At 39.5% G+C, this 13,913-nt stretch overlaps 1 protein-coding gene across 1 annotated transcript; it reads right to left on the bottom strand.

Annotated features, from left to right (window-relative positions):
* Positions 1-205: 205 nt before the first annotated feature.
* On the bottom strand, positions 206-13,743 carry LOC138851975 (uncharacterized; the record flags this gene model as incomplete). Its single annotated transcript, XM_070081564.1, has 9 exons — positions 206-2,620; positions 4,737-4,913; positions 7,229-7,361; positions 8,115-8,308; positions 11,208-11,417; positions 11,966-12,046; positions 12,715-12,813; positions 12,922-13,086; positions 13,525-13,743. Coding segments are annotated over 9 exons (1,479 nt in total), but the record flags the coding sequence as incomplete, so codon positions are not given.
* Between the last annotated feature and the right edge of the window lie 170 nt (positions 13,744-13,913).

Raw genomic sequence — 13,913 nt, forward strand, 5'->3', positions numbered from 1 at the left:
AGAGGAAGGGCAAAAGGGAGGGGTGAGGAGGAGGAGGAGGAATGGAAAAAGGGGAGGATGGGGAGGATGGGATAGGGGAGGGGAGAATGGGGGGTAATTAGGTTCGGTCTGAGGAAGAAGACCGACAGGGCTAATTCCTCAGACCAAGAGCCTCTTCACCACGCCAAGGAGATAAAACACCCCCCTTGAAGAGGTAATACTGATTACTGCTCTTCTTTCAACAAACCAGCCATATCCCACGGAGGCAGGGTGGCCCAAAAGAAAAAATGAAAGTTTCTCCTTTTAAGTTTAGTAATATATACAGGAGAAGGGGTTACTGGCCCCGTTCTCCCATTATTTTGGTAGCCTCCTACAACACGCATGGCTCGCGGAGGAAGAATTCTGTTCCACTTCCTCATAGAGGAAATAAACAAGAATGAGTAAGGAAATAAAAGAAAGCCCAGAGGGACGTGTACTCACCTATTTGCGGTTGCAGGGGTCGAGTCATAGCTCCTGGCCCTACCTCTTCACTGACTGCTACCAGGTCCTCTCTCTTCCTGCTCCATGAGCTTTATCAAACCTCATCTTAAAACTACGTATGGTTCCCGCCTCCACTACGTCACTTTCTAGGCTATTCCACTGCCTGACAACTCTATGACTGAAGAAATACTTCCTAACATCCCTTTGACTCATCCGAGTCTTCAACTTCCAATTGTGACCTCTTGTTTCTGTGTCCCATCTCTGGAACATCCTGTCTTTGTCCACCCTGTGCATTCCATGACCCTCCTGTCCTCCATTGTCATCAGGCCAATTTCCCTTAATCTTTCTTCATAGGACAATCCCCTTAGCTCTGGAACTAGTCTTGTTGCAAACCTTTGCACTTTCTCTAATTTCTTGACGTGCTTGAACAGGTGTGGATTCCAAACTGGTGCTGCATACTCCAGTATGGGACTGACGTAAATGGCATATAGAGTCTTGAACGATTCCTTACTGAGGTATCGGAATGCTATCCTAAGGTTTGCCAGACGCCCGTACACTGCAGCAGTTATCTGACTGATGTACGCCTCAGGAGATGTGCTCGGTATTATACTCACCCCAAGATCTTTTTTCCTTGAGTGAGGTTTGCAGTCTTTGGCCACCTAGACTACACTGTGTCTGCAGTCTTCTTTGCCCTTCCCTGATCTTCATGACTTTGCATTTGGCAGGGTTAAATTCAAGGAGCTAGCTGCTGGACCAGGCTTGTAGCCTGTCCAGGTCTCTTTGTCATCCTGCCTGATCCTCTACTGACTTGATTCTCCTCAATAACTTCACATTATCTGCAAACAAGGACACTTCTGAGTCTATCCCTTCCGTTATGTCATTCACATATACCAAAAACAGCACAGGTCCTAGGACTGACCCCTGTGGAATCCCGCTTGTCACACTAGCCCACTCTGACACCTCGTCATGCACCATGACTCGCTGTTGCCTCCCTGTCAGGTATTCTCTGATACCAAGACAAATATTACAAGACTATAAAAGTAACATGCACATATCAATGTCAAACATATCAGTATCAAATGATTTAGATGAATAAAAACTGGATATCACATTGGAGAGAGGGAGTATGGAAGAAGTAAATGTTTTCAGATATTTGGGAGTTGACTTGTCAGTGGATGGGTTTACGAAGCATGAGGTAAACCAGAGAATTGATGAAGGAAAAAAGGTGAGTGGTGCGCTGAGGTATCTGTGGAGACAAAGAACATTATCCATGGAGGCAAAGAAGGCAATATACGAGAGTATAGTGTACCAACACTCTTATATGGGTGTGAAGCATGGGTTGTAAATGCTGCAGTGAGGAGGCGGCTGGAGGCATTGGAGATGTCGTGTCTAAGGGCAATGTGTGGTGTAAATATTATGCAGAGAATTTGTAGTGTGGAAATTAGGAGGAAGTGTGGAGTTACTAAAAGTATAAGTCAGAGGGCTGAAGAGGGGCTGTTGATGTGGTTTGGTCATTTAGAGAGAATGGAACAAAGTAGAATGACTTGGAGAGCATATAAATCTTTTGGGGAAGGAAGGCGGGGTAGGGGTCATCCCCAAAAAGGTTGAAAGGGGTAAAGGAGGCTTTGTGGGCGAGGGGCTTGGACTTCCATCAAGCGTGTGTGAGCATGTTGGATAGGAGTGAATGGAGAGGAATGGTTTTTGGGATCTCACAAGCTGTTGGAGTATGAGCAGGGTAATATTGTGTGAGGGAATTCAAGGAAACTGGTTAGCTGGACTCGAGTCCTGGAAATGGGAAGTACAATGCCTGCACTTTAAAGGAGGGGTTTAGGATATTGGCCTCTGCAAAGACAGTGATTATGTATGAGTGATGGTGAAAGTATTGAATGATGATCAAGTTTTTTCTTTCCTATCAAATGCACATGCAAAACCAGCACATTCAATGTATAAAATTCTTAATTCATTTCTTTGTTTTTGGATCATGTGTATTGTTGAGAAAAGGTTTCAGTTTATTAACTGATGCTTTCTGGCTCTTGGTAAGAAGGGCTTCCTCCTGGAACTCTGGCCTCTGCTTAACCAAGTCAATGATGGTATCTTTTGGCAAGCCAAAGTCATTCCATAATATTGTGTCCCAGTCACCTTTAAAACTCATCAAACTCTCCTGAAAGTAAAATTTATGCATAAGAATAAAATCATACTGAGTTGCACTCTTTATCCAGGTAAAACTAAGTATCAGTATTGCATTCAGTTTCTGCATATTTAAGATTGCTTAACATAATTTAAATGAACAAAAAGGCACAATACTGTGACTGGAATAATACACAAATAACCTGCACACAGGAGAGGAGCAGCAGCTTATGACGACATTTTGGTTTGACTTGGTCCATTCATGAAGTCACAATGACTTAGTAAATGGTCCAAGTTGCACTGAAATGTCATTGTAAGCTCCTCCTCTCTCCTATGTGAGGGTTATTTGTGTATAAAATAAATAATAATTTAATGAATCTTTGACTTTCATTACCAGTAATAATGTTGTATAATTACTGTATGTGGATAGATACCAAGAAACTATATACAGCCTCTCCTCACTTAGCGACATATTTGTTTACCGATGACTCGGGTTTATGATGGGCTATCTGACCAGTATGCATACCTAAATAATGTATATTAGAGCTGATTTCCTCTATTCTGTTTAATATACAGTACACTACTGCATAAACATTTAAAAATATATAGTGGACCCTCAACCAGCGATATTAATCCGTTCCTGAGAGCTCATCGTTAGTCAAAATTATCGTTAGTCAAGTTAATTTTCCCCATAAGAAATAATGGAAATCAAATTAATCCATGCAAGACACCCAAAAGTATTGAAAAAAAAAAATTTTACCACATGAAATATTAATTTTAATACACACAAAATGAAGATTACATGCACAGTTACATGACACTTACCTTTATTGAAGATCTGGTGATGATTGATGGGATGGGAGGAGGGGAGAGGTGTTAGTGTTTAGAAGGGGAATCCCCTTCCATTAGCACTTGAGGCAGCAAGTCTTTTTCTGGGGTTACTTCCCTTGTTCTTTTAATGCCACTAGGACCAGCTTCAGAGTCACTGGACTTCTGTCGCACAACATATCTGTCCATAGTTACCTGTACCTCTCAGTCCTTATGACTTTCCTAAAGTGGTTCACAACATTGTCAGTGTCACCATTAAACACTTGTTCAGGTTTCAGTCCTTCACTGTCTATGTACTCCTTGAATTCCTGCACATATTTTTCAGCTGCTTTTTGGTCCAAACTGGCAGCCTCACCATGCCTTATCACACTATGTATGCCACTACGATTCTTAAATCTCTCAAACCAACCTTTGCTGGCCTTAAATTCACTCACATCACCACTAGTTGCTGGCATTTTTCTAATTAAATCGTCATGCAACTTCCTAGCCTTTTCACATATGATCGCTTGAGAGATGCTATCTCCTGCTATCTGTTTTTCGTTTATCCATACCAATAACAGTCTCTCAACATTTTCTATCACTTGCGATCTCAGTTTCGAAAACATAGTTGCACCTTTGGCAAGAACAGCTTCCTTGATTGCCGTTTTCTTGGCCACAATAGTAGCGATGGTTGATTGGGGTTTTGTGTACAGCCTGGCCAGCTCGGAGACACGCACTCCACTTTCATACTTAGCAATGATCTCTTTCTTCATATCCATAGTAATTCTCACCCTTTTTGCTGTAGGGTTGGCACTAGAAGCTTTCTTGGGGCCCATGGTGACTTATTTTGCAGGTGCAATCACTAAAAAGGCTGTGATAATATGAAATGTTCCGATTGTATGCTTGGAAGCGACCGTGGTGGCTGGCTGGCTTGTAAACACTGGCCAGAAGTGGACGCGTCTCAGACGGAACGAATAGTGTTGGTCGAGTTTTTTAGCGCTAATCGAGGCAAAATTTTTGCATAAAATGTATCGCTAGTCAGATTTATCGTTAATCGATGGCATCGCTGGTCGAGGGTCCACTGTACCGGAAATGTTATAAATGGTGCAAATGTGACATTAAAACAATATCAAAGATGGTTGACACAAACCCACTACCATTATACTATGCTCCTCACTTAGCGACGAACTCATTTACCAACTTGTTCTTAGGAACGGAACTTTGTTGTTATGTGAGGAGAAGCTATATACATGTATAGATATACATGTACTACTTATAAAAATCTACTATTAGAAAGTATTATGCTCGTCTGGAATCCTCTATATTAAACAATATCATCTGACCTGGTCCAAACGAGTATATACTACACGTTTGTAGTAGTATATGGGGTTATAGATGGGGGGATGTGGCGTAAAGATGAGTTGCGCTGGTGGGTGATCAGAGATGAGAGGAAGGATAGCAGGAATGCCAAGAGCCTCTTGTACCCACTCCATGTTTCTCTTAAGGAACTCCCACACTACCTAGAGTATAGAGTAGCATACTATTGAAGTGTCTAGATGACTGCAGGAAATTATTGCTGTAGACTAAAATATAGTGAACATATATTATGAGCCTGATGCATGGTATCACACAAGAAGTGTTGTGGGGCATACTTATGGAGGTAAAAGTATGCAGTCACTTTATTTCAAAAACATGTGTCCTTCAAAGAGGTGCCTAGATACTACTGTTTTTTTTTATAAAAACATTGACACAAAACCTACTACTGTTGATAGGGAACGACTGACATAAAATCTGGTACTGCTAACACAAGACCTGCTATTTTTTTTGCTAAAGAACCATTAACACAAGAACTACAACAGGAGTAGGTCTGCTTAAACATGAAATGAAAAGTAAATTACAATAAACATTCCTAGCCGAACAAATGCTTTATGTATATACAGTACAGTCCATGACTGACTAACTGAATACTGTACTATGCTCCCCAATATATGACCCATGATAGTTTAGTGCTTTCTTGCAAAAATTATAATAATATACTTGGTAATAATAACTCCCAGTATGTGAGGACTCAGAAGATTTTTAATTAAATTAGTAAAGAAAGATATTTTACAAGGATTAAGGAAAAAAAGGGATGGTCTGGATATTATAAATTTTATTATTTTATTATTATCACACCGGCCGATTCCCACCAAGGCAGGGTGGCCCGAAAAAGAAAAACTTTCACCATCATTCACTCCATCACTGTCTTGCCAGAAGGGTGCTTTACACTACAGTTTCCAAACTGCAACATTAACACCCCTCCTTCAGAGTGCAGGCACTGTACTTCCCATCTCCAGGACTCAAGTCCGGCCTGCCGGTTTCCCTGAATCCCTTCATAAATGTTACTTTGCTCACACTCCAACAGCACGTCAAGTATTAAAAACCATTTGTCTCCATTCACTCCTATCAAACACGCTCAAGCATGCCTGCTGGAAGTCCAAGCCCCTCGCACACAAAACCTCCTTTACCCCCTCCCTCCAACCCTTCCTAGGCCGACCCCTACCCCGCCTTCCTTCCACTACAGACTGATACACTCTTGAAGTCATTCTGTTTCGCTCCATTCTCTCTACATGTCCGAACCACCTCAACAACCCTTCCTCAGCCCTCTGGACAACAGTTTTGGTAATCCCGCACCTCCTCCTAACTTCCAAACTACGAATTCTCTGCATTATATTCACACCACACATTGCCCTCAGACATGACATCTCCACTGCCTCCAGCCTTCTCCTCGCTGCAACATTCATCACCCACGCTTCACACCCATATAAGAGCGTTGGTAAAACTATACTCTCATACATTCCCCTCTTTGCCTCCAAGGACAAAGTTCTTTGTCTCCACAGACTCCTAAGTGCACCACTCACTCTTTTTCCCTCATCAATTCTATGATTCACCTCATCTTTCATAGACCCATCCGCTGACACGTCCACTCCCAAATATCTGAATACGTTCACCTCCTCCATACTCTCTCCCTCCAATCTGATATTCAATCTTTCATCACCTAATCTTTTTGTTATCCTCATAACCTTACTCTTTCCTGTATTCACCTTTAATTTTCTTCTTTTGCACACCCTACCAAATTCATCCACCAATCTCTGCAACTTCTCTTCAGAATCTCCCAAGAGCACAGTGTCATCAGCAAAGAGCAGCTGTGACAACTCCCACTTTGTGTGTGATTCTTTATCTTTTAACTCCACGCCTCTTGCCAAGACCCTCGCATTTACTTCTCTTACAACCCCATCTATAAATATATTAAACAACCACGGTGACATCACACATCCTTGTCTAAGGCCTACTTTTACTGGGAAAAAATTTCCCTCTTTCCTACATACTCTAACTTGAGCCTCACTATCCTCGTAAAAACTCTTCACTGCTTTCAGTAACCTACCTCCTACACCATACACTTGCAACATCTGCCACATTGCCCCCCTATCCACCCTGTCATACGCCTTTTCCAAATCCATAAATGCCACAAAGACCTCTTTAGCCTTATCTAAATACTGTTCACTTATATGTTTCACTGTAAACACCTGGTCCACACACCCCCTACCTTTCCTAAAGCCTCCTTGTTCATCTGCTATCCTATTCTCCGTCTTACTCTTAATTCTTTCAATTATAACTCTACCATACTATATTATACTACCATACCATATTATAAATTATGATCATTAAATTTACCATAGAGCACTCAAATGAGAGAGGGTCAAAGCAATCATGTGTAATCCAAGGGAAGTGAAGGGTAATTTCAAGGTATGCTATAAAGCTAGTATTAGAGTAATGAGAGAAGAGTGAGTCTTACCACAAGTGCATGTTGACCCTGAACAGAGGAAAGAACAGTGTTGGCTAAGGCAGTACATACACACTCTATTACATCTTCATCTGTATATTCATCGAGACTGTCTTCTTCACCATCATCTTCCATATCTTCAAGTCTGAAGCAAATAAGAAACCTGATAAAATGATGCTTGCTTTGAGTGCAGTGGGTATATGAGAGAGATGGCTCTCGGAAATGGTACATTAAATTTAAAGATGCCTACATCTTAGTGGCTGAGAAGCAGTGTAAAATAGGAAAGATTTAAAAGACACTTCAATCATACCATGTGTAAGACAAGTTGGGACTTTACAATAGTTTGTTTTTCTCACTACAAGGAATGTATGATACAATGCCTACATAATTTGCATAACTGTTGTGTAGTTTCTATTTACTGTAGCCCACTGTCATGTGCTCATCTAATGTCAAAGCTTGATTGCTGTGAGGCCATGGGAAAGCTCAACTGGAATTAAATCATACTTATTACTCCCAGCATAAGGAAAATTACCAATAGACCCCTGGCTGTCTTCAAGAGGGAGCTGGACAGGCACCTAGTCAGTTCCCGAGCTGTGGTTTGTACGTCAGTGTGCGTGCAGCCAGTAGTAACAGCCTGGTTGATCAGGCTCTGATCCACCGTAAGGCCTGGTCATGGACCATTATTATTATTATTATTATTATAATCAAAAAGAAGCGCTAAGCCACAAGGACTATACAGCTGGTCATGGACCAGGCTGTGAGGATGCTGAAACACCCTTCAGGTATACTCCAGGTATATACCACCTTTGGCCCTTTCTCTTTCTTATGTACTACAGATTGTGTCTAACATTATGTAGATAGCAAGGTGTATTTGACTAAAGATTAAAATAGTACTAACTGTGCCAACAAGGCCTGTGTCATCTGCTTCAGATGTGTATCATAGTTGCCATCATGCAAGGAGCATAGACGTTCTCCAACTGCAATCATCATGTCCCACTGTCCATCTGTGATTGGGGCATCATTCAGCTCATCTAGAGATACACGAGAATTGATGGCTGAATACATGGCATTCACCACTATCTGTGTAATTACCTGTAGACAGGAAGAAAATAGCAGTCATTCATCTAGAGTTATAAGAACAGTGCTCAACAGTGTACATGCTATATACAGTGGAACCTCAGTGTTTGAACTTAACTGGTTCCTAGGTGGTTCTTGAACTGCGAAAAGATTTATGTGTGAAACAGTATTTCCCAGGCTTTAATTATCAGCCTCACACACTAGAGGATGTTCAACTGACTCTTCCAAAAGCCTCTGAGAGTTAGGTCAGTGTCAGAGATCACTTCAAGCACTTTTGAAACAGGGCTTTTGTGTAAAGTTTTTTACAACTAAACTGTAAACAAGCCAGTGCATTTGGACTCCAGAAAAACATTCAAAGACCAGATAAATTTTTTCTGGTTGGTAGATAAGACACATAGGCAACATTTAGGCAACTTTATTCCGAAACGTTTTGCCTACACAGTAGGCTTCTTCAGTCGAGTACAGAAAGTAGGCGGGAGCAGTAGAGATGTACTCGACTGAAGAAGCCTATTGTGTAGGCGAAACGTTTCGGAATCAAGTTGCCTAAATGTTGCCTATGTGTCTTATCTACCAACCTGTCGGTATTGTATACCATATGATAATCACTCTGTCAGACACTGCAACACAATGGCATCTTGGTACAGAAGTGAGAACTGTTTGATCTGAGAGGGACATGACCTCTCAGTGGCTACATTCTCACTACTACTACTCTGCACCTCTCCTTTAGACGACAGTATTTAAGTCTCAACACTGTCGCTTGATCTTCAGATAGTTCCTGACTATGGAACTGAACTTCTCCAGGCTGAGGGACTGGCAACCTCAAATTCTACGACTTCAAGAGTGATGGACTGATTACATTGTCTTCACATCTCTACTGCTCCCGCCTGCTTTCTGTACTCGACTGAAGAAGCCTACTGTGTAGGCGAAACGTTTCGGAATAAAGTTGCCTATGTGTCTTATCTACCAACCTGTCGGTATTGTATACCATTTGATAATCAAATTTTTTCTGAACAAAATTATTCAGATTACAGTTCATTTGAGGTCCGGTACATTCGAATATCAAGACTCCACTGTAATAGATGCTCAACTGCCTGACTTCAAGGCTGCAGGAGTTTGGATATAACCATCCTCCAAATGCTACATCTATTTCCACACTTAATACAATACATCAGTTTCTACACAATCTAAACAGAGATAAAAATTAGAATAACCTAGATATTTCAGGTTAGTAATACCTTTGACATACAATTTATGCAGAAATAGAGATGGAGTAAAATAGAAAAATTAAGGAAGAATGTATCCTAACATAGGGAATAATTAAATACATAATACCCAATGGAAGATTATGAATGATCTTGCAGTCTGGAGAAGAAATCATACAACAGCAATAATGCATATATGCACTGTGTACACAATGCTTAAATACAAATGATACACTGATCACAAATTTCAGCTTGTTTAGTGTCTATCAAATAAGTTTTTTTTAATCTTATGATCAATATTTTGGCTATTTAAGGTTGAAGAACCATATGATACATATTATCTAACAATCATAGGTATTATATTACGCAGAGATGTTAAGTGTAAAGTGTTATTTTTATATAGCCGGACTTGAATCCTGGAATGGGAAGTACAATGCCTGCACTTTAAAGGAGGAGTTTGGGATATTGGCAGTTTGGAGGGATATGTTGTGTATCTTTATACGTATATGCTTCTAAACTGTTGTGTTCTGAGCACCTCTGCAAAAACAGTGATTATGTGTGAGTAAGGTGAAAGTGTTGAATGATGATGAAAGTATTTTCTTTTTGGGGATTTTCTGTTTTTGGGTCACCCTGCCTTGGTGGGAGACTGCCGACTTGTTAAAAAAAAAAAAAAATAAGTGTCAAGCATATATAATGAAAGACTAATCTTTCTTAACATAAATTCTTTATATAGTACATGCAGAACAAAATTAAGAAGTTTCCATTCAGTCAAACAAACATATTTACATCCCAGTTTTCAGTTTTTTTGTGCCTGTGTTCAGAAGTAGTTGGCTATCAAACTGATTGTATGTGTCCTTGATATTTCTTCTCCATGATGGCTGTCTTGGTGAAAGTATTGAACATGGGGTTCTATTTCACAGAAATTGTGTGTGTTAGAGAATAACTAAGTTCAGATTTGAATTCAGGGCCCCAAAATTAGTTAGCAATGTGAACTGAAACCTTTGTAGGCTAGTGTTATTAATTAATACTAAATATTTCTGAGACTAGCAGAAAGGGAAAAATTATTGTAGGTAGCAAAGAAGTTGGATATGTTTCTTTTTTGCTCTAAGAAAGTACAGTGGACCCCCGGTTTACGATCAGCTCCCAATGCGACCAATTATGTAAGTGTATTTATGTAAGTGCGTTTGTATGTGTATGTTTGGGGGTCTGAAATGGACTAATCTAATTCACAATATTCCTTATGGGAACAAATTCGGTCAGTACTGGCACCTGAACATACTTCTGGAATGAAGTAATATCGTAAACCGCGGGTCCACTGTATATTAACTTTCAGGGAATTTTGTGATTTATTAAACAAATGCAGGAAGACAAGCGTAAAAAAAAAAAAAAAAAAAAATACAAGCCTGAAATGTCACAAAGCTGATAAGTCTTTCTTTTTCTCTTGAATCATACAGATGATAGCTGGTCTCATTCCTGTTAGATCTACTGCCACAGTGAACCAATATACCAGTGGTGTAATATATTTTGCAAGTTACATTCTTTATAAAGTATGATTTAAAGCTTCTCAGATTGATGCAATATTGAAAAAATATTTATTTATTAACTATAGTTAAATGCACTTCACCTATGAAACCAAAATTATTCATTGATAATATGTAGTTTTCACAATAAAATTGCATCATTGTGTTACTGCAATGAACAACTTATCTCACATGACCCCCAGTAGGCTTGATAGTTGGTGGCAAATAGGTGTTGATTGTATGTGCGACATATATGACAGACAGAGGCACAGTATCAGCAACACCTTCCATGCCTGTCAGCAACTGCAGAGTCCAGGCTGCTAGATGATGTTCCAAGCGCACAGACAACTGACTTGGATGAGCAGGTTTGGCTGGAGGTTGTGGTGGAACTGCTCTTATAACCTGTCCACATGAAACAAGCACATTCACTAAACAGTACCCCTAAACAAGAGAATTATCATTGCTGTCCATAACTAAAGGGGTTTTCCTTGTAAAAAATATGCACTGTTAATCTTCTATTGTAACTAATGTATTTTCTTGGGAAATAAAATCACCTTCATTAAGACAATAAAATGACTGTCACCACACCATAGCATAAAGAATATGCAGCATTAATTATGCAAGGATACTTAACATTATCGTTAACCTATGTGCTCAAAGGTATTTTAAAAACCCTACTATATTGTGTTTCCAAATCCACATATAAAATTAACATACAGTAGTGTCATTAACACACTAGGATTTTCTTTAAATACCGTGAGGCAGTTTAGCTAGAATGTGGTAACAAAAAATAATGTAGTTCCCCACTCAATTATCAAATCTGAGACTATATATCTTTACAGTTACTACAGTGTGAAATCCTTGAGTAAGCCATATGACATTAAATTTATAAATACAATTAAATCAAATGCTTCAACTTGCTTTATTTCAATAAAAGAAAAAATCCAGACCTCTGACACAACTCCTGCCACACTGGGCGTAACAAGCTGCACAAGAGCATGGTGCCATGGTGGTCGCTGTATATTCCAAACCTGCCAGATAAGATCTCAAAGTCAGAACACTGTATGTCAATATCAATCATCCAAGAAAATAGAAATACAGTATACTGTATCTATTTATTTCCTATTTCCACTGCATCTCTATGCTTAAGATATTCTCATTAGCTGACAGGACAAAAGGAAGAGACATGATAACCAGTCATTTTAGGGATGTGATGTGCTGTTAGAGTATGAGCAATATAACTTTTATGAAGGGATTGAAGGAAACTGGTTAGCCAAACTTGAATTCTGAAGATGGGAAATTGAGTGCCTGCACTCTGGAAGTTTTGCACTCTGGTTTATATTTTATGTTTCTTCTCTTACACTCCCTCACTCGTATGTCTCTGCTGAAGGCATTATTACCCACATTTTATTCACGTTAAAAGCTTTGAGCAAACACTCGACTTTTATGATAGCCAAACCAGCACACTATATAGAATTGCTTGAGATCAGTTTTCAGGTGCCTCTTTAATTCTCTGTTTAGTATAAATTGTACATGTGGTCAGTCCCACAGAGATGGGCTCTTCTAAGAAGGAACAAAACATAATGACTTAAGATATATGGGTAAATATATTTTTTCTACTATTTTTTATGTATGCAAAGCAATCCAAAACTGTTAAAATGACAAAGCAAAGATCATAAATGACATGGTGTGTACATACCTGAGTGCGGTCAAGAGAATCCCACAAGCCAGAGTGTTTGACTCCTGGACTCATAAGTCGACAAAGAGCTGGTGTCCAGTCCACACACTTTACCAGTATCTGAGAAGGTATTGTAAAAGTGTTCTTATAATAGCTAGTGCAAATCTATTAAAATTTATAAAAACTGAATTAACATATGCCCAAATTCTCGTGTCATTCACAGAATACCTGTGCAATGGCAGCATATACAGTATGAGGGATGAGAGGTGGTGTACAGAGGTGCTTCATACACATAGGTCCACCACAAGGCTCTCCAGTGGACACCTGGCCTGGGGCATCCTGCAGACCTGTCATCATTATCTTGGTACCAAGATACTGACGCATCAACAAACCCTGCAAAATAACCACAACCATGTTACGTATTTAAAAAATAACATATCGGTAATTTCCCATCAACACAGGGTGACTCAGAGAAGAAAATATAAACATCATTTTCTTCCTTAATTAACCTACTTTTCTTTTCCTTCCCCATCCTTTTTTATTACAAGTTTTTACTATAATTAAAACTTTAAAAAGAGAAGAAACCCAAACACACTGTAATTAATTGAAAATAGAATAACACTAGTTCTGGAGACGGGGTCTGGAATACCTCCTCCTCTTACTATGGAAACATAAAATAAACATAAAACTGCTTTCCACAACCTTCTTAATGAATATATATCATCATTATATTCCACAAAAAACTAAACCTGTGTAGGTCACTCGGTGCAAACAATGAAATAAATTATACAAGGTACCACTGCACGAATGAAATGACTGAAGTTAACATACCCTAATAATGAGTGGGTACTGAGGGTGAGGTCGACTGGCAGCAGTAAGCAGTGTGAGATAAACTGCAATATTGTCCCCTATGTGTCCCAGAGATGATTTGCCACGGGGAAACAAGGTTGGGTTGAGAAAGGTAAGCCAGGCAGGGGTCGAGTCAATGCTGGTCTCTGAGCCTGGATAGCCTGTTCTTTTTACAGCATTGTCAAACCCTTTGTGGAATATCTGAAAATTATTATATCAAAATATTTTATTCTTTATTCTTTTTAGTAATCTTTAAAGGAAAAGGGGTTACTAGCCCATTGTTCCCGGCATTTTAGCCGACTTTTACAACACGCATGGCTTACGGAGGAAAGATTCTTATTCCACTTCCCCATGGATATAAAAGGAAAAGT

The sequence above is a fragment of the Cherax quadricarinatus genome, unplaced genomic scaffold (genome assembly GCF_038502225.1).
Source record: "Cherax quadricarinatus isolate ZL_2023a unplaced genomic scaffold, ASM3850222v1 Contig3137, whole genome shotgun sequence".
Classification (NCBI taxonomy): Eukaryota; Metazoa; Arthropoda; class Malacostraca; order Decapoda; family Parastacidae; genus Cherax; species Cherax quadricarinatus.